This window comes from Physeter macrocephalus, chromosome 14 (genome assembly GCF_002837175.3).
Source record: "Physeter macrocephalus isolate SW-GA chromosome 14, ASM283717v5, whole genome shotgun sequence".
NCBI classification, from domain to species: domain Eukaryota; kingdom Metazoa; phylum Chordata; class Mammalia; order Artiodactyla; family Physeteridae; genus Physeter; species Physeter macrocephalus.
In genome coordinates, this window is record NC_041227.1 from 112,055,046 (window position 1) to 112,075,639 (window position 20,594).

At 37.1% G+C, this 20,594-nt stretch overlaps 1 protein-coding gene across 7 annotated transcripts in view; it reads left to right on the plus strand.

Annotated features, from left to right (window-relative positions):
- Positions 1–20,594, plus strand: part of SPAG9 (sperm associated antigen 9) — a 150,837-nt gene that overhangs the window by 110,556 nt on the left and 19,687 nt on the right. For 5 of the 7 annotated variants that reach the window (XM_024130386.3, XM_024130387.3, XM_024130388.3 and 2 more), the window contains 13 exons: positions 4,481–4,538; positions 6,218–6,370; positions 6,839–6,890; positions 9,093–9,223; positions 11,663–11,719; positions 13,071–13,244; positions 13,790–13,919; positions 14,751–14,840; positions 15,091–15,258; positions 15,720–15,891; positions 17,614–17,832; positions 18,115–18,310; positions 19,782–19,907. In XM_024130386.3, coding sequence (XP_023986154.1) covers positions 4,481–4,538; positions 6,218–6,370; positions 6,839–6,890; positions 9,093–9,223; positions 11,663–11,719; positions 13,071–13,244; positions 13,790–13,919; positions 14,751–14,840; positions 15,091–15,258; positions 15,720–15,891; positions 17,614–17,832; positions 18,115–18,310; positions 19,782–19,907 — 1,726 coding nt within the window. The remainder of the gene's footprint in view (positions 1–4,480; positions 4,539–6,217; positions 6,371–6,838; positions 6,891–9,092; positions 9,224–11,662; positions 11,720–13,070; positions 13,245–13,789; positions 13,920–14,750; positions 14,841–15,090; positions 15,259–15,719; positions 15,892–17,613; positions 17,833–18,114; positions 18,311–19,781; positions 19,908–20,594) is intronic. The other 2 variants (XM_055090290.1, XM_055090291.1) reach the window with 2 other exon arrangements.

A 20,594-nucleotide genomic window follows, 5' to 3' on the forward strand; every position in this document is an offset into this window, starting at 1 on the left:
AGAAGCCACATAGTACTTAGAAATAATTGTGGTCTTTTAAATCAAGTATTTTCCGAAAGCTTCCATTCTTTAAGTCAGAAAATGAAGCATAATAAATAGGTTAAAAGCAAAATTCTGATTTCCTTTCCACTTTGAAAAAAAGAAATAGACAGTAAACTACTCTCTTTCCCTATTGCAGATATTGATATATTTATCTTTAGAATGTTCCAGATTAGAAGTTTTAATATATCACCTTAAGTGTAGTGACTTAAGCCTACATGAATATTTTTGGTCAAAGATGTTAAATGACATCTCCAAGGCACATAGTTTTTCCTTGGCTTCTCTTCTGGTCAGTTCAGCAATAGTAATTGCAGTGTAATACTCACTAAATGGAACATAGTTAAACTAGTAAAATTGTTTCTCACAGAGTTCCTTAAATGAACTTTGGTTGATAAATAAGTACATAGTCCATTTCTATAACTCATTATTCATTTTTCTAATTGCTGTGTTGTTATAAAACTCTTCCCTTGTTTTTGAAATCATTATGCGTGTAGTCGGTATTTAGATTATTTTTTTCAGATTTTAATAATTTAAAAGAGATAATCCCCCACAGTTTGTCCTTTATCTTGATTGATGTCTCATCCCTTGACTTGATTTCCAAAGATCCTTTTCTCTATTCACTTTAGTCACTTAGCCTCTATGGCCACGTTCTAGAACTTGGAAATCATACATTCATACATCCTACTCTTGAGATTTTCTTTCTCTTGATTACATTCTATTTTTTCAACTTCACTATTTTTACTAACTTCTTGCTGTTATCATTTAAACATGTTCAGGTCTTTTCCATTTTAAAATAAAACGACTGCCCTCCTCTGACTCTCTATCTTTAGTACCTTTCCACCCTATCACTTACTCTTCTCCCATTTCCAGGCGTGCTTTTTTGCAGAAATATCGGTGAGGTAGGCGTCTGTTATGTGCCTGGCACTATTCTAGATGCTTGTGATACACCAGTGAACAAAACAGACTTCTTGAAACGGTGGCTACTTTTAACTGGGAGGATTTCCCGAGTCCCACTTGCACCTCATCTGACTACGATCTGGCATTCTGCCCCACACTAACCTTCCCTGAAACAACTTCTTGTTTGCTATATCCAGCTGTTCCTTCTAAGTTATTTCACATGACTTCTTAAATAGTATTTGTCTTTAAAACGGTCTTTGCTGGGTTTCTGTGGTATCAGACTTCCCTGCATTCTTTCCTGCCTCTGACTATTTCTTTTCAGTCTTCTTTGCAGGATCCTCTTTCTCCACCCATTTTTCAGATATTCCTAGCCCAGTCTTGCTTCCATGTTTGGGAGGTCTTATTTGCTCTTGTTTCTTGGCTTTCATGGCTAATTGCTCCCAAGTCTTTCTCTCCGTCCAAGATTTTTTTCTACAGCCCCAGACTATTACTTCCAAACAGCCCATTAGACATCTTTAAGATGATTTGTAGAACTTTATAGTTGATATGCCTAAAGCTCAGTTCATCAACATCTTTCTTTATTGTCCTGTCCCCAAAGGCTGTTCTTATACCAGCATATACTAACTCAATGAATGACCTCACCATCAACTCAGTTCTCCATCCTAAATCTCTCTCACTTCCCTCAAAACCAGTCATGAAGGATTGTTTGCTTCCTTCCTTTTTTTTTTTTTTTGGTGTACGCGGGCCTCTCACTGTTGTGGCCTCTCCCGTTGCGGAGCACAGGCTCTGGATGCGCAGGCTCAGCGGCCATGGCTCACGGGCCCAGCCGCTCCGTGGCATGTGGGATCTTCCCGGACCGGTGCACGAACCCGTGTCCCCTGCATCGGCAGACGGACTCTCAACCACTGCGCCACCAGGGAAGCCCTGCTTCCTTTCTTAAAAAAGAAAATCTATGTATCTGTCTCTGTATCTCCTTCTTGCCTCTGATTAAATGGAATATCCTCCTCTAGGAGTTCTGCGTTGATCCCCTAGTTAAAGCTCAGTTGTCTGGAAACATATTCCCATAGCACTGCAGTTTATTATGCAACTCTTCATAATACTTTACTGTAGTTTTTTAGTGTGCCTGTCTCCCTGGCTAAACGATAAGCTCAGTGTGGCAAAGACAACTATATCTTTTGCTCACTGTTGAGTCTTTGGCACATAGCACAACAGCTAAGCAAATGGATTGTTAAATAGTTTTAACAGTTTTGTTTCACCTCTAAACCTATGCTTCTTTACCTTTTGGAATTAAAACTCCTTTACAGGAAAATTTGTAAGAGAGTAGTGTACTTTTGGAAAAATGCACATACAGAAATAGATAAAACTGTGCATACTTTCTCAAGGAAGTGACAGATAATCCAGAGCCCATCTATGGACCGAGCTTGAGAATCAGTGCTAAAATCCAAATGAGATGTCTGTTTTTAAAACCGTCAGGCAGTTTTTTTGCTTGTTTTAATAGGTAAGGTTTCCAAATATGTCAGACCTAAGTTTATGCTTAGTTGAAGTCATGAATAGAAATGGGGCCACTTCAAGTTATGTTTTTCTTGTAGTTATTAGTTAGTTTTTATTGATACATTTCAAAGTGAAAATGTTGGACAATCCTATTGGTTATATATTAAATTTATACACTAGATTTTAGGAGAACTCTTCATTGGGAAGGTGTAAACTCTAGAAACTATAGGATATGATTTCCATAGAGTACATATTTCAAATTTTTTTCCTATTTATAATATTTATACTTTATTGTGTTTGGTTTCTCTATATCTTTTCAATTTTATTGGCTCCTCTGTCATTTTGAAATAAGTGAGTGTAGATCTTGCTTTCTGAAAACAATCTAATTGAGATTCTCATTCGTTTTTTCTCTTGGGCTGCTTACCCAGGGGAATATTCTGGTGTGTATGCTTTTAAATACTTTACTATTACTGCTTTTTAAGCTAGGTGGTCTTGGCTGCTGTTTAATGCTTTCTCTCTTTTTTTTTTCTGCTCAACTATTTTTCCCCCTGCATATATTTTCAGCTTTTATGCTTATCTCCCTATGTGCTTGAGAGTTTAGCAAACATAGTCATTATATAAACTTTTTTCACCCAACCTTAACCATATTTCTTTTGACTCTATAGCTTTATTGAAAAGTTAACATTAGTGTTTAAAGCAAATATTTCAACGTATCTTGTCAAAATTCATTTTTAAGTTGGAATTTGGAAACTTTTAGTTTGTCTTTATTTTCAGCTTTTGGAAATATGTAGATGATTAAATAAGCTACTGTTTCTGATATTTATTCTTCATGGCAGAAGTACCTTCTTCTTTAAGAATATTTGAGGTAATTATAATACAGACAAAATATGAGTCCATATGTGAGCATTGAACTTTTAGCGTTCCTAGATTAGTTGTGTTTAAACTTATCTTTAAGTTATTTGAAATATTACCTCTTTTTTAAAATAAAGGGACATGTTAACTCCTTTAACTTACATTGTTTTCATTAGAGATATTTACTTCCTTTTTTAGGTGGGTTATGAATATTACTTCCATTGTATGTGATTTACCAATATTAGTGGAGTGATGGGTTTTTTGTTGTGCTTGCTTTGCTCTGTTGTAACTTTCTGAGGTATATTCCCTAGTGTGTTGTTTGATTTCTTCAGTTTCTTGTGAGTAGCAAAGTAAATAGCTTTCTTCTCCCTAAAGATCACTACATTGGATCTTGCATTGAATGCTCTACCGCCTACCTTACAGTACTCATTAAATTATTAAGCATGATTATATAAATTGACCACTAAGCATTATCATTTCAGAGGTGGCACTTTGAAGAAATCTTTATATTATTGATCTGGGATTTTCACTCTAATTATATTCAATTTTATTTTGCAAAAGAATTGGTAACATATCAGAACATCCTTATGAATGAAGGAATTCATCTTGGTTTCTGTCTTTTGCACATCATTATGCATTAAATCATGACATTGTGATTTCAGATGTTTTTCATATCATGCCTAAAACTACAGATTAATGATCTGTTTTCATTCTGTTTCTTACATAAAACATTTCTTGTTCTTTGTTTTTGCTTTACATGGAATGCATGGGCTTTAAGACCATAATTTCTTTGGTAAGGTTTCATCTGCATTGGGGTCTTTCTTGTTTCTTCCTGTTCTCTATTAATAAGACCTAATTTTTAGGCAAAATCCTGCAATAACAGGCGTGATTTAGAAATGATTTCTGATCCATGTTAATGCTACTCTTTTTTCCCCCTAAATACTGCTACTTTTTAGACTATTTGGCAGAAAAGTCTTCATTCTTTTGAAATATTACCTATGAGAAGCAAAATACAGACTAAGAAAATCTTTATAATTTTATAATCCATACAAGTAGATACATAAAATGAAATTATAGACAAAATGAGATTACTAAAGGACAGATAAAATTTATAAAATAAAATTTGTGACTATAGCTTATTATAAGTTTATATAATTTTAATAAATTTATTTTCAAAGTTTTTATCTTTTTTCTTTGATAGGAATGGGTCGTGAAGTTGAGAATCTTATATTGGAAAATACACAACTGTTGGAAACCAAGTAAGTATATGCAAAATTTTAACAGGGAACAAAAGATACTGAATTTTCTTCTCATCCAATTCAATGGCACATCTTTAATTTAACATAGCACGAATGCAGTCTCACTACCCCATGTCCTTCCCCTTCTCTGTGTGTGGGCTTGTGCATACACACGTACACAAGCAAATAGTTAATGGGACCTAATTTCACTGATGGTATGTTTCATTACTCTGTTCTTTTCAGAAACAGATTTTGATCTCCTTTCTACCCTGCAAGTATCCATGCCTTTCTCTTAATCTTCTGGATGTGTCCTATGTGGTTTTTGCTCCCTCCCCTGGGATATCTATTTTCTTCTCTCTCCTCCTGGGGCTTCTTTTATTTCTGCATAAATGTTTTTATCTATATGCGGCCCACCTCTTCAGAACTCTCCTCCATAGAAGCAATTTGTGGAGTCTTACTTAGGCCCTCAAACACATTGGAGTTTTGTTTAGTGCAGCGGGTCCTGAGTTATGTGGAAAAGCAGATCAGACCCCTTTGTTAATTTGCTGTGTCAGAGCAACTTTGGAATATCTGTGTATATCCAAAACAGAATGTAGCTCTAATGAGGTCCTATGTCCACGATACCCAAAAGGAGCTAGATCTTAGATTTTTTTTTTTCATTTTTTTCAAGGTTAGACTTTCTTATTAATTATTAAAGGTAAATTCAAGGATTAATTTTACTTTGTTGATTAGATAATATCGTTTCAGAACTTATTAAGAACTGTACCCTTATGGATGCTGTTTGTTTTTGTTTGTTTGTTTAATTAACCACTTTATTTATTTTCGGCTGCGTTGGGTCTTTGTTGCTGTGTGCGGGTTTTCTCTAGTTGCAGCGAGCGGGGGCTGCTCTTCATTGCGGTGCTCAGGCTTCTCATTGGGGTGGCTTCTCTTGTTGCGGAGCATGGGCTCTAGGTGCACAGGCTTCAGTAGTTGCAGCACGCGGGCCCTAGAGCATGCCGGCTTCAGTAGTTGCGGCGTGTGGGCTCAGAAGTTGCGGCACTCAGGCTCTGGGGCACACAGACTTCAGTAGTCGTGGCGCACAGGCTTAGTTGCCCCGCGGCATGTGGGATCTTCCCGGACCAGGGATCGAACCCATGTCCCCTGCATTGGTAGGTGGATTCTTAACCACTGCACCACCAGGGAAGTCCTGGATGCTATTTGTTAAAAGTTTAATTTTATTTAATTCTGACTTTCTAATAATTTAGTGGTCTGTCTTGCCTTATCCATTTTTTTAAAAAATATTTATTTATTTATTTATTTATTTGGCTGCGCTGGGTCTTAGTTGCGGCACACGTGATCTTCATTGCAGCATGCAGGATCTTTAGTTGCAGCATGTGAACTCTTAGCTGCAGCATGTGGGATCTAGTTCTCTGACCAGGGACCTAACCCAGGCCCCCTGCATTGGGAGCATGGAGTCTTAGCCACTGGACCACCAGGGAAGTTCCTCCATTTATTCTTTGTTTGATAAGAAAACACACCATTGCTTTGTGGGGTTTTTTTTTAAACCTTTATCTACAGACAACATCAGGTAGAATACCTTTGAAGGTTTCAGTCATTATTTAGCTTTATGATTGTAGTTACATTAGTCTACAAGAGAAATAAGCTGTGAGATAGAAAGAATATTTACTTGTAATGGTGCTCTTGAAATATGTGTTCCTTAGAAATGCGTTGAATGTAGTGAAGAATGATTTGATAGCAAAAGTGGATGAACTTACCTGTGAGAAAGACGTGCTGCAAGGGGAGTTGGAGGCTGTGAAACAAGCCAAGCTGAAGCTAGAGGAGAAGAACAAAGAATTGGAGGAAGAGCTTAGGAAGTAAGTTTTCACTATGTTGTTCTAAACCAAACAGGCTTTGCCAGTGTGCCACCAAGGTTATAGGTGTAACCCTGAGACTGCTACCTTTAGTGCTCTCGTCACGAAGGCCCCAGAGCTGCCTGGGATAGGGTTAAGTGCTTGGCTGATTGCCTCTGCTCTGAACAGACCCTTCCATTTATTGAATATTATAATTTTTTGTGCATGTCATGATGCGAAAGAAGTTAGAAGAACTGTTCAAATATTGCTAATCAGGAAACTGTAAACATTCATTATTTTCCTTTTCTTTAATGCCCGGTCTTCTGAGAACAGTGCTATGATAATGTTCCCCTAAATGAAAGTAGCTAAATACCCTGTTTGGAAAAAGAAAAATAATTGTTTAGTGGTAGTTAAAATTTTTGACCTGTTCTTTATTCTTTAAAAAGGTGAAGTCAACTCAAATAACATGTTTTGTTTTTTACCCCCCACTAGAGCTCGTGCAGAAGCTGAAGATGCAAGGCAAAAAGCAAAAGATGATGATGATGTAGGTTTATAATTTTGGACTTGTTTTCTTAACTTACCATATTTTGGTATTTGGGGGAAATCTTGTTAATTAAGCTTTGGGTATAGCATTATAAAGATGAAAAGAAAAAGTTAAAATCATGTTTATGATCATGAATAGGATAGATCATGCTCCCACATAGTATCCAGATGCTAAGCTTTCTAGCTACACACATTGTGCTCATTTTTCCTCCGTGGCTTTGTGCTCAGACTTGTGTTTGCATATTCAAGCTCAAGGACCAGGTGGGATATTTGGGAGTTTTTTGTTTTTGTTTTATTTCAAATTTTAACTTAGAAATATATGAAAGCTTTAAGAATAAAAATAGTTTAATGGTATTAAACATAAAAAGATGAAGTCTAGAAACTTTAATACCAGGCAATTAGCCCATATTGTTGTCAACATATAAATACAAAAGAATAAATATGAACTTCTTGCCAATGTTATTAGCATGGTAGTTATTCTGTCAGTAGCTATGTTATCATTCCTGTCACAGGTGTTTGCTGGTCAAGTATCAAACTTGAGATATATGGATGTCCTTATCAGAATGATTATTTTGTGCCCCTTCAATCTCTTATTTGTGTTTTTATATAATATTTTATACATTTAAAAATATATGTAACATGTAAGTTATGAATAATAACTTATCATTAACATTATAATAAATTAACATTATGAACCTACCATTTAACCATTATCAAACATTGAAGATACCCTATGCTCTTCCCTCTAGAGGAAACTACTATGCTGTATTTATCATTTTCTTAACTTGAAAAAAAAATAATTTTATCATACCACACATGTATGTATGCTTACAAGGTATGGTTAACTTTCACTCTTTTTGTGTTTTATATGTATTTAGCCTTGGAGACTTGCTTCTTTTTCTCAGTATTATGTTTTTTATATTTACCCTAGTTGTAGTATAGTGGTATAGTTCATTCATGTTTACCGCTTTATAATATCCCATTATGAATTACTACAATTTCTGTATCTATTTTCCTGTAAATGAATATTCAGGTTATTTTCAGCTTTTTACTACCACCAACAATGCTGTTATGAACATTACAGTGAGAGTCTCCTGGTTTTTCAGGGTATATACCTAGTAGTGGGATTGCTGTGTTGCAAACTCAAAATCCTTTGATCATTTGTTGTTTGACTTTTTTTTAAAGGAGAGGTTAAGTTCTGCAGCAGGAGGACAAAGAAGGAGACTGCTGAGGGATAAGCTAAGCTCAGCCTCTTTCTTACTGTCCCATGCCTTTCAGCTTTGATTCAAAATGTGCATACTGTACTCAGCAAAACAAAAGCCCTACAGTTAACCCAACCTTCCTCTCCAGAAGAGCCTTCAGAAATCAGCAGTAGAAGGAAGTTGACTTGAGCATGCCCCTTTGGGGTCTTACCATGCTCACATTCCTTATTCTCCCTAATAATAATTCTGGTTAATACAGTTGTCTCCATCTTGTTATATTCCTTTTGGTGTTTTAGTGACTCCTAGCATTGGGTACCTTGGTAGCTAGCCAACAAGTTTTTATGCTTTTCTCTGGCTTTGAGTGTGTATGTAGATTGGTAGTTTGAGATAAATGAACCCCTTTAGGAACTTATTTGTAATTGTTTTCTGAATAACTAGCATTTGTTATAGAACATGAATTTAAAATACTGTTGTGAGAACAACATTTCCAGGTGCGTGTATTAAATCTATAGAGATAACAGCTTTTTTGTTTTTCTTCAAAATCTGCACTATTCTTTTTTTTTTTTTAATTAATTTATTTATTTTTGGCTATGTTGGGTTTTCGTTTCTGTGCAAGGGCTTTCTCTAGTTGCGGCAAGCGGGGGCCACTCTTCATTGCGGTGCACGGGCCTCTCACTATCGTGGCCTCTCTTGTTGCGGAGCACAGGCTTCAGACGCGCAGGCTCAGTAGTTGTGGCTCACGGGCTTAGTTGCTCCGCGGCATGTGGGATCCTCCCAGACCAGGGCACGAACCCGCATCCCCTGCATCGGCAGGCGGACTGTCAACCACTGCGCCACCAGGGAAGCCCCATGATTTTATTTTTATTAGGCCATTTTTCTTTGTTATCCATTAGATTAGAAATTAAGGGATGTTAAAAGCTTAAAAATTTTACTTAAGTCTGCGATAATACTAAAACAGATACAGGCTCTCAGAGTGATCTGTAGTCTTCTTTTCGTTATAGAGTGATATTCCCACAGCCCAAAGGAAGCGGTTTACTAGAGTAGAAATGGCCCGAGTTCTAATGGAGAGAAACCAATATAAAGAGAGATTGATGGAGCTTCAGGAAGCTGTTCGATGGACAGAGATGATTCGGTTTGTATGAGAAGTACCTCTGGTGTTTTTCTCCTCATTGTTTACTAGGTTACTAATTGTTTACTAATATTCATTTCTTTATTCAGAACTAGAGTCCTGCCTTGGGGATCCAAGCCCCTTGCTCTGTTTACTAGGAGAGGTCTAAAGAAACACTGGCAATTAGTAACAGAATGTGATCAAAGTGGGTCCCTTTTGGGCCAGTGAGGCCTCTTGGAGAATATTCCCACAACCTCTAAAAGGCAATCATTTAAATGATGGTCTGTCGATGAAAATAATCAATAAACAATCTATAATTGGAATGAAAAGAATTTTATTTGAGCCAAGTGGAGGACTATAGCCTGGGAGACAGCCTGTTGGATATCTCTGAGGAACTGCTCTGGAGAAGCATGGTTTTCAGCACAGTTTTATATCTTGTCAGAACAAATATCATCAAACAAGTCACAGATACATTCCTTCAAGGTTTCAAAAAAGCCAGATCAGCATGTACACAGTGAGTCAGTATGGCCTTGACACCTGGGAAGGGAGTTTTATCGTCAAAAGAGTGAGTTACCAGCATTGGTGTCCCAGGAAGGGAGGCATTTCATCTTTATCTTTAACACGGACATTCTTTACTTCTGGTCAGTGCACCCTTTTCTTTAATAATTAAAGCATATGTGTACAGTATATGTTTGATAGGCCACAAATAGGCTGTTTTAGTTCGCATAACGTTTGAGTTAAATCATGTATAAGCCAGAGTACTTCCCCACACCTCAATATGTGCACATTTCTTTCGTCATTTTTTGAAAGAATGTAGAAATTGACACTACTTTTGCAGTGATGTCAGGAAGAGGTAAAGTTTTCATTTGCCACATAGGAAACGAAATCAGTCTTACTCAGTGACTTCCTATAAAATATTCCTGATTTTTCCCCGCCTTTCTGAGTAGTCATGCAAAAAGCAACCTTCAATTGACATCTTTGTCAGTTGGATCTTAAATCTCACCTAATGCTGCCATCTAATGGTCATATCTTCAGTAACAGCATTCCTTATTTTAATTTTAGAAAGAGCTCATGAAAAGTTTGTAAACTCGTTGCCCCCTAATTTGCCCATATATTTCAGTTTGGATTGTCACATCAGATTTACCAGTAACAGTACACACTGATACCTTGTTTTAAAGTTTATGAAAATATTTTCTAACCACTAACTTTTACTTCCTTATGATTATGTCCTTTACTTAATAGTAATAAAAACATTTTGTATAGCACATTTACAATTTGCAAAAGTTGTAATTCCTTGTAGCTGCTAAGAAGGAAGAAGACTACTATCTTAATCTTTATTTATTGGACAGAGAAACTAATATACTAACAAATATGTTCTTAACTCCAGCTTTTAAGGGATATGGAATAAATAATGAGTGAAAAAAAACTGAGGCATATAGTCAGGTTCCACTTTTCATTACTATTTTTAATGCTAGCAGTGAAATGGTAGTCAACAGGTGAATAAAAATGGTAACTTAACTTTCTTCATTGAATTAAAAGATGTTTTAAATTCAGTCCTTAAAAAAAGAAATGAAAAGGGGACTCTGACAGTGATAGTAGAATCCTTACAACCTTACTAAATCAATTTGCAGTGCCTTTTTTTTTCTTTTTGAAATTTTGTCGAATTATTGAATCAATGCAGTTTCTTTTCTTTCCTCTTTTAAAAATATTTATTTATTTATTTGGCTGTGTCGGAATCTTTAGTTGTGGTGTCCGGGCTTCTCTCTAGTTGTGGCGTGTGGGCTCCAGTGTGCACGGGCTCAGTAGTTGTGGTGTGTGGGCTTAGTTGCCCCACGGCATGTGAGATCTTAGTTCCCTGACCAGGGATTGAACCCTCGTCCCTTGCATTGGAAGGCGGATTCTTAACCACTGGACCACGAGGGAAGTCCCAATGCAGTTTATTTTCTTCCCTGGTCAGCTTTTCAGTAAGGGAAAAGTTTTAGTCCTGTGAAAAATGACCCATCAGGACAATAAAGCTACAAGCTAATTTTTGAGAGCTGGAAGTATAAAACAAATGGTACCTTTATGTAGAGACAGGGAATTACAATGCAATATTTTAATAAAAAGGAAAGTTGGAGGATATCTCTTCAATAAAAAATTGAAATATTAACATTCAGGCTTGTTGGCTATCTGTCTAGCCCAGATAATAATTTTGTCTCTTATCAGTAGTCTGAGCTCTTTGAGGGAGGGATGGAATTTTATTTATGTTAGTTGTATTGGCCTTAACAGACTGACACAATAGGTCAAAGTAACTATTTACTGAAATTGTTGACTGTCCTCCATGTATTTCATGAACTTCTTGGGTCCCTTGTTCTTCAGATAGAAAGCGAGACTACCTCACTAATCACCTCTCTCTCTCTCTCTCTCTCTTTCTTTCTTTCTCTCTCTTCCTCCCCGCCCCCTTCTCTTTACCTTTCCCTGTAGTGCGTCAAGAGAAAATCCAGCCATGCAGGAAAAAAAAAGGTCAAGCATTTGGCAGTTGTAAGTATCTAAAAACACACAAAGACATTAGATAGCACTTTGAGACGAGATTAGAATCAAAATTTATTTTCACAAATGATTTCTTTCTTTTTGCTTTCTTTCTTAAATTTAGGGTATATAGCTAAACTGAACTTTTTCTTTTTGGTATGTAGTATGCCAGCTCGGTAAGGCTGTTCTTGAGGACTATCGTAAGATGCATCATGTTGGTTATGCATTTGGTGGAATCCTCTACTAAATTAAATACAATAATGGGGAATTATTTTTAGAGTTGATAATTTTCTGGATCCCCATTAAAGTTACTGATTCACTGGTTGTGTGATTGTAAGGAACTTTACAAAGTGAAGATTAGAAATTTAGTGTTTGTGGGGTTTGAGTTGTGTGTGTATGTGTGCGTTTTGGACTTGAACTGTGTTTGTGCTGGAAGTACTGTGCATTTACTGTGCTTAAAACTTGCCCCTTTTTGATGAATTTTTTCTGCTATTTAATAGAAATAGGTTTTTTTCTCTTTTTTGAGTGGATGTGAAAATAGTTATTTAAATTGAGGTTACTAAGAAAATGTATAAGGTACGTGTTAAAATGGTAGTATGTGTTCTAGTACTTTATTATGACTATTTTTAGAAGTGGCTTACTAAGCTTCTGTTCAAACCGTGCAACCATAACATTGCTGTTTAACAACCACTGGCTGGCTAAAGGAACCGTCTTTTTTTTTTTTTTTAATAAATTTATTTATTTTTGGCTGTGTTGGGTCTTCATTGCTGCACACGGGCTTTCTCTAGTTGCGGAGAGCAGGGGCTACTCTTCGTTGTGGTGCACGGGCTTCTCGTTGTGGTGGCTTCTCTTGTTGCAGAGCACAGACTCTAGGCACACAGGCTCAGTAGTTGTGGCTTGCGGGCTCTAGAGTGCAGGCTCAGTAGTTTTGGTGCACAGGCTTAGTTGATCTGTGGCATGTGGGATCTTCCTGGACCAGGGCTCAAACCCATGTCCCCTGCCTTGGCAGGCGGATTCTTAACCACTGCGCCACCAGGGAAGCCCCAGGAACCGTCTTATTTTATTTCTTCATTACGAGAAGTTCCCTGTACTCAAGAGCTCCTTCCTTTCATTATGAGGGTTGCTAGTTAAAGAACAGGGATCTGCCATTCTAGGCAATAGTTTCTCTTTCCTGAATGTCTGAGTTTGGCTGTGAGTTATTGCTGAGGTTGCAGTGTGTAACCACAGAAAATGTTTTTGCTGGTTTCTAACTCATTTCCTTGTAAAAGCTCTGGAATTTGTGGAAAATTATGGATTGTTCTTAACCATGCATGTAATACATACACACACTGCACACACACACCCTCTCTTATTTTCCTTTTAGTTTCAGCAGACTTTTCAGCTCCTCAAGTAACACTACTAAGAAGCCTGAACCACCGGTTAATCTGAAGTACAATGCACCCACCTCTCATGTTACTCCTTCCGTCAAGAAAAGAAGCAGCACCTTATCTCAACTCCCTGGGGATAAGTCCAAAGCCTTTGACTTCCTTAGCGAAGAGTAAGTATTTTTCAGACTAGCGGTTATACCCTAAATAACTTAACGGTTCAGAATATTCTTGCCCCTTATCAGATCAGCTATAAGTGTTTGGATAAATCTATAAAGAAACTATTCCTATAACTTGACTGCCTTTAAGTACGTTGCTCCTAGTTTTCATAAAGAGGAGAAATTTTTTAAAATCTCCTTTTTGCTAGTTTGACTACATTGATAAATATTAATAGAAATGTTGAAGACCTATATAAACCCTTGTCCTAGTTGTTTGATCATTTCCTTTGTTGTCAGAAGGAACTGGCTTTCCATCCTGACCCTGCTCCTCACTAGGTAGATGAACTTGGGAAAGTTAATCTCTCAGAGCCCCAGTGTCTCTACCTATAAAATGAGTATGATAACCTACCTTAGAGGTGTTAGGATTAAATTATATAGTGTCTATAAACTGCCTGACACAAGGTAATATTTCTTGTTATTTATGCTATTTTAGTAGGGGAGGGGAGATAAGCTGTTGTTATATTCCCTTAATTTAAAAAGGATATTTCTTTTCCTTTTAGAACTGAAGCTAGTTTAGCCTCACGCAGAGAACAGAAGAGAGAACAGTATCGTCAGGTAAAGGCACATGTTCAGAAGGAAGATGGTAGAGTGCAGGCTTTTGGCTGGAGTCTGCCTCAAAAGTACAAACAGGTAACATTTGAACATGGTAAGAGCATCTAATGGGAAATTCAGGGGGGAGGAGTAGGCCTGGGCATGAAAGTCTCAAACTACACGTCCCAAGCCTGCTCAGTTTCAAGTGGTGTGGATTTGGCACACGTTTAGAGAAGTATTGAGGGTAGTGGTTTTTAGGCGGTTTTCTAGAGCCCTTCAGCTCAAGAGAAATGCCTCTGAGTTCTGTGAGGAAGGAGAGGGGTCAGTAGGAGGTGGCTGAGTACATGTGACTTGGGGTATCCTATTCTATTTTAATATTTGAAGATTTTGTTTTAAGAAACCTTTGTCATGGAGCTTTCAAACTGTTAACTTATAACTCAATTCAGGTCTTCAGGAAGTTTACCATATTCCCTACCCCTAACACACACACACACACACACACACACACACACACACACACACACACACACACACACACACGGTCACAGTTACAGTCACATCACATGTGTGACTCAATTCAGGTCTTCAGGAAGTTTACCATATTCCCTACCCCTAACACACACACACACACACGCACACACACACACACACACACACACACACGGTCACAGTTACAGTCACATCACGTGTGCACTAACAGGTCTGTGAATTAGTATATCTTTAATGAGCTCCCAAAGCAGCATCTTATTTTCTCCAATTGCCACTTGATTTTCTGCTTATTTTTCAAATAAGGATGACAAAATTAACTTGAACTTGACTTCATAAAGTAAATATGTTACAGCAGTGCTTGTCCATGTCTCAGTGGTTCTGTAAGTTCACTTTTGATGAGGCTTACCCAGTGTGTCTTTCTCTCCCCTCCCCAATTATTAGGTAACCAATGGACAAGGGGAAAATAAGATGAAAAATTTACCTGTACCTGTCTATCTCAGACCTCTAGATGAAAAAGATACATCAATGAAGGTAAATTAATTTTGAAGTTATTGGTAATATTACTTAAAATCTTGGTGGATTTTTTCGTAAAACCAAAAAAGTTTAAATTCTACTTTTGTGGGCAAGATTATTGTTCATTTTGTAGTTTTAGACTGGAATACTTTGAATATTTTTAGAGCCCTCTGTTTGTAATCATTAGATCCTTTAAAGAAATGTGAAAAGTTGTAAACATTTTTAGAGAGGAAGTGACTTAATACCATCTTTTTTTAACCCAAAAAAGCTGTGGTGTGCTGTTGGAGTCAGTTTGTCAGGTGGGAAGACCAGAGACGGTGGCTCTGTGGTTGGAGCGAGTGTCTTTTACAAGGATGTTGCTGGTTTGGATGCAGAAGGCAGTGAACAGCGAAGTGCATCTCGGAGCAGTTTAGACAAGTTAGATCAGGAACTTAAGGTAAGTGCTTGCACTAACATTTGACCCAGTTTCTGAGACTAATCGCTTAGCTCTTTGGTCTCAGACGTACTTCTGGGTCCAACTTCTACTTGGGGTTACTACGCCCTTGCTTACTCCTCATCCCCCCTCTCTCTCTTTTAAATCAGTTTTATTGGAGTATATTTTACGTACAATAAAATGTATGCTTTAAATGGGTACAGTTCAAAGAGTTTTGACAAATGTGTGCACCTCTGTAACAATCATCACAGTCAAGATATAGAACAATTTTAACACTGATCTGCGTGAACTGCTAGTTTTTAGTCTACTAATTATTGTTGAAAGGTGGTTATACTTTCAGCCTTCCAAATAATCTGGAATTAAACTTGAAATAGTATTGTCCTTTACTGTAGTTGCACAGCCATATGGATATTTACACATACGTCTCATTTGAAACATTCATCGTCCTTACTTTGCCTCTGCAGGAGCAGCAGAAGGAGCTGAAAAATCAAGAAGAATTATCCAGCCTAGTCTGGATCTGTACCAGCACTCATTCAGCTACAAGAGTTATCATTATCGATGCTGTTCAGCCAGGCAACATCCTAGATAGTTTCACTGTTTGCAACTCTCACGTTCTGTGTATAGCAAGTGTACCAGGTAAGAGTACCATGCTCCTCTCCTCCCACTGTCCACAGCTCCTTACTGGCAGGATCCGACTGGTTACTGGAGATAGTTATGTACCACTCTCTCATGGAGTTTATTTTCTAGTTGGTGAAGACCAAAAATAAACTGGAAACAAATGACTAACAAAGATATTTTCAGATACTGTGAAGAAAATAAAACAATGGAAATTTGAGAAGATGAGTGGGTGGCAGAGGGCAAGGGGCTATTTAGATTGAATAGTAAGGGAAGGCCTTCTAAAGTTCTATATTAGATATTATGTGATGTTAAAACATTGGTTTAAAAATTAAAGGGAATTCCCTGGCGATCCAGTGGTTAGGACTCTGTGCTTCCACTGCAGGGTGCATGGGTTCCATCCCTGGTCGGGGAACTAAGATCCCGCATGCCACGCGGTGCAGCCAAAAAAAAAAAAAAATTAAAGAGGTTGATGTTATATCTACACAGTGGAATATTATTCAGCCATATAAAGGAATGAGATACTGATACATGCCATAACGTGGATTAACCTTGGAAACAACTCAGACACAAATATTGTATGATTCCACTTACATGAGCTATCTAGACTAGGCAAATTCATAAAGACGGAATTAAATTAGAGATTACCAGTGGTAGGGGCTCAGGGAGCAGAGAGTTATTGTTTAATTGGTACAGATTTTCTGTGTGGGGTGACAAAAGTTTTGGAAATAGCTGTGATGGCTGTACAACATTGTGAATGTAATTAATGCCACTGAATTGTACACTTAAAATGGTTAAAATGGCAAATTTTGTGTAGTATATATGTCTATTTTACTACAGAAAAAATGTTTTAATGTGATAGGAATAAAAACCGCTTTCTAAATAAAGAGAACTGAAGAGATTTATTTTTTTATGGTAAATGCTTACTTTTTAAATGCGTTACTAATATCTTAAGGCACTGTATACACCTAGGCTGTATTAATTTTGTTTATTTATTTGTTTGTTTATTTATTCATGGCTGCGTTGGGTCTTCATTGCTGCATGTGGGCTTTTTCTAGTTGGCAGCAAGCGGGGGCTACTCTTCGTTGTGGTGCGCGGGCTTCTCGTTGCGGTGGCTTCTCTTGTTGTGGAGCACGGACTCTAGGCACCTGGGCTTCAGTAGTTGTGGCACTCGGGCTCAATAGTTGTGGCTCGCGGGCTCTAGAGCACAGGCTCAGTAGTTGTGGCACACGGACTTAGCTGCTCTGTGGCATGTGGGATCTTCCCGGACCAGGGATTGAACCCGTGTACCCTGCATTGGCAGGCAGGTTCTTAGGCACTGTGCCACCAGGGAAGTCCTGTATTAATTTTTAATAGTGGTGGAAGTTCATATTTCAAATAGTAATAGAGATAATTTAAAAAATTTTTTGCTACCTTGTCAGATATAATTAGATTTCATTGTTTTTAATTTCATTAGGTGGCTGCTTAAGAGCTCATATTAAGAACAGAAATGTCATTTCTGACATTTTCAGGTTTACTTGTGCTTGCGTTAATAGAAGTATTATCTTAATTTTTTAAGCTACTTTCTCAAACTGTGAATTGAGTTTAAATTAAATAAAATTTAGTTACCATCTTGGCAGTGTATTTGAATAGCTCTTTGTCTCACCTGCACTCTTATTTCAAACCTATTGTTGCCTTAATGGAGAAAACGCTATTTATAGGAGTTTACTGAGCTATTAAACAAAGGTTTATCTTGTTTTTCAGGAGCACGAGAAACAGACTACCCCGCAGGAGAAGAGCTTTCAGAATCCGGACAAGTGGACAAAGCATCTTTATGTGGAAGCATGACAAGCAATAGCTCAGCAGAAACAGACAGCCTGTTGGGAGGCATCACGGTGGTTGGTTGTTCTGCAGAAGGTGTGACAGCAGCTGCCACTTCTCCTAGTACCAACGGAACATCTCCAGTGATAGAAAAACCACCAGGTATGTCTGTCCTCCTTAGATACCATCTGTATAGAGTCTGAGCCTGTCCCAGATGCCTCATTATGGACTTAACTTAGACCTTAAAGTAACAAGGATGAAAGAGCTTGAAAGAAGATCCAGTGATGAATGTTAAATGAAATCAAGAATCCTCAGTTTTATTATATAGTGTGGAGGAAAAGGGAGTAGTAGAGTGGAATTCTATAGAGGGGGTTTGTGTGTGGGGAAATTATTGGAAGAAAAGCTCAAACTTAGGATAGTTAGCATGTTTTATTTATTTTGTAGAAAAGGAAACAGAAAATAGTGAGGTTGATGAAAATGTTCCAACAGCAGAAGAAGCAACTGAAGCTACAGAAGGCAATGCAGGGTCAGCTGAAGATACCGTGGACATCTCCCAAACTGGCGTGTACACAGAGCATGTTTTTACAGATCCTTTGGGAGTTCAAATCCCAGAAGACCTCTCACCAGTATATCAGTCAAGGTATACAAATGGGATAATAATTTAGGAAACCAGATAAGTGCACACATAAAAGGAACCAAAATGATCTCAAGCAGTCAAAATATTCCTACTATTTGACATTGTTGTGGCAGATTTAGATGTTATTACTTATTCCAACTATGTCTTCATCTTTTCCTTCCACTGCATTCTCTCTAGACATATTTTTTTCCCCCATTTGTTCTCTGTTCCTTCCAACTTAAAAAATCTTGCTTATAAAGTATATTAGTCAAAATCTTCCCAGTCATTTTCTCTTTTGGTATGATTTTTTGTTAATTGTTGTACTCACTGTCTTCTATTCTGTTAATAACTCTCTGCCATTTTAATCCCTTCCCCTACTCTCACACCCACTCTATCAGTGAAATTGGCCATTTAAATTTAAATTTCCCATGTGGGTTTTAATGACCTTTTAATTTAGATTTCTGGCAAACATTTTATTAGAAAACGATTTGTTTTAGACTCTTCCTTTGAAAAGAAGGCCCATTTAGCAAATTCTTTAATTTTCTTTCTTGCCTTCTCTAGGTCTTATAGAAAGCTGATGGGAGTCTATCAAAACTGGAGTCTTTTTACAATTTAATGTTCTTCCTCTTAGTGAATAGAGCAACCAAGTGTCTATTAACATTTAATTGTTAATTTAAGAATAAAGTCATCTTTTTGGACTTACTGATTTGTTTGTCTGTTTTGAATTTGATATCCCAGTTATGCTTGCTTTTTTTTTTTTTTTTAACTAAATGTCCTCTGACAGTCCAAAGAATGAAGGTTTTGGGGTAGAATACAAGTATGTTTCAGCTTATTAATTTATTTTAGCAAATTCTTTATAATTCACCCTCCTGTGCGTGTGTGTGTGTGTGTGTGTAGTTTTTAAACAAACTATCTCTCCTCTTTCTCTCCCCACAGAAGAAACTCATAAAATTCAAAATAACTGTAAGGGAGAACCTTAACTATAGTCTGGATATTCACTGCTATATTTCATCACTGTGTCTTAACTCCGTTCTCTGTACCTTGAGCTTCCTAGTATCTTAATGTTACTTCTGGTACAATTGCTGAAATATATGTATTTATATTTCTTTCATTTCTTTCTTATCTCTCCCTCCCCCCTGCACCCCATTGCCTTGCCTGTCTTCCTTCCTTCCTTCTTTCCCCACTTTCTCCCGCCCTCCCTCTCTCTCTTCTTCTCTTTCTTTTCTTTTCTTTTCTTTTCTTTTCTTTTCTTTTCTTTTCTTTTCTTTTCTTTCTTTTCTTTCTTTCTTTCTTTCTTTCTTTCTTTCTTTCTTTCTTTCTATCTCTCTCTTTTTGAAATGTTTAATATAAGCATTTAACTTTGGCTTTACTGGAATTTAGTGTTCGATTTTTTGATTTTTTTTTTAAACTGTAAACTAAAATATAGAAATGATCAATCCCTGAAAACTGTAGCTAAACATATTCAGATTTTTTTCCTTTGTCTCACCTTTTCCAGTAATGACTCAGATGCATATAAAGATCAAATATCAGTATTACAAAATGAACAAGACCTGATGAGAGAGGAAGCCCAGAAAATGAGTAGCCTTTTACCAACTATGTGGCTTGGAGCTCAGAATGGCTGGTAGGTACCAACTCTTTTAATATTAGAAATCTTTAGTCTTTCATTTTTGCTTTTGGAATCAGAAGATAACTAAAATGTGGTACATACAAATAAAAACAAAAAGTGCTTATTAAAGCAAAGAATTTTATATACACACAATTTTGAGGTTATGCTGCAACTACCTCATAAACTGGACTTTGACTTGCATTGGTTCTGAATGGTAAACCATATGTTTGTCACAGGATGTTCCTTTTATATAATATTCTTGGAAAAAGAGGTAAATAAAACTTTAAAATCTGGGTGATCTAGAAATAGGAGATTCTGAACAACAAAAGGTTTATATAAGCTAGAGTGTTCAGGGAATATCAAGGATTAAACAATCTCTTTGGCTTCAGGAGGGCCCAATTGTAAACATAACTTCTAGGAAAACCGGGACAAATCAGGAGATGTCCTGATTAAGAGATGATAACAAACATTATAGGACTTTGTAGTAGTGTGGGGAGTCTTACAAACTTGTACTTCTCTTAAGGTTAAACAGGATCACTAGTACATCTTTTCCATAAAGGTCTCATACTACAAAATGAAGGTTTGGCACACTTTTTCTATGAAGGGTCACATAAGAAATATGTTAGGTTTCATGGCCATATGATCTTTGTAGCAACTTCCCAACTATGCTGTTGTGGTGCAAAAGCAGCCACTGCATTGAAG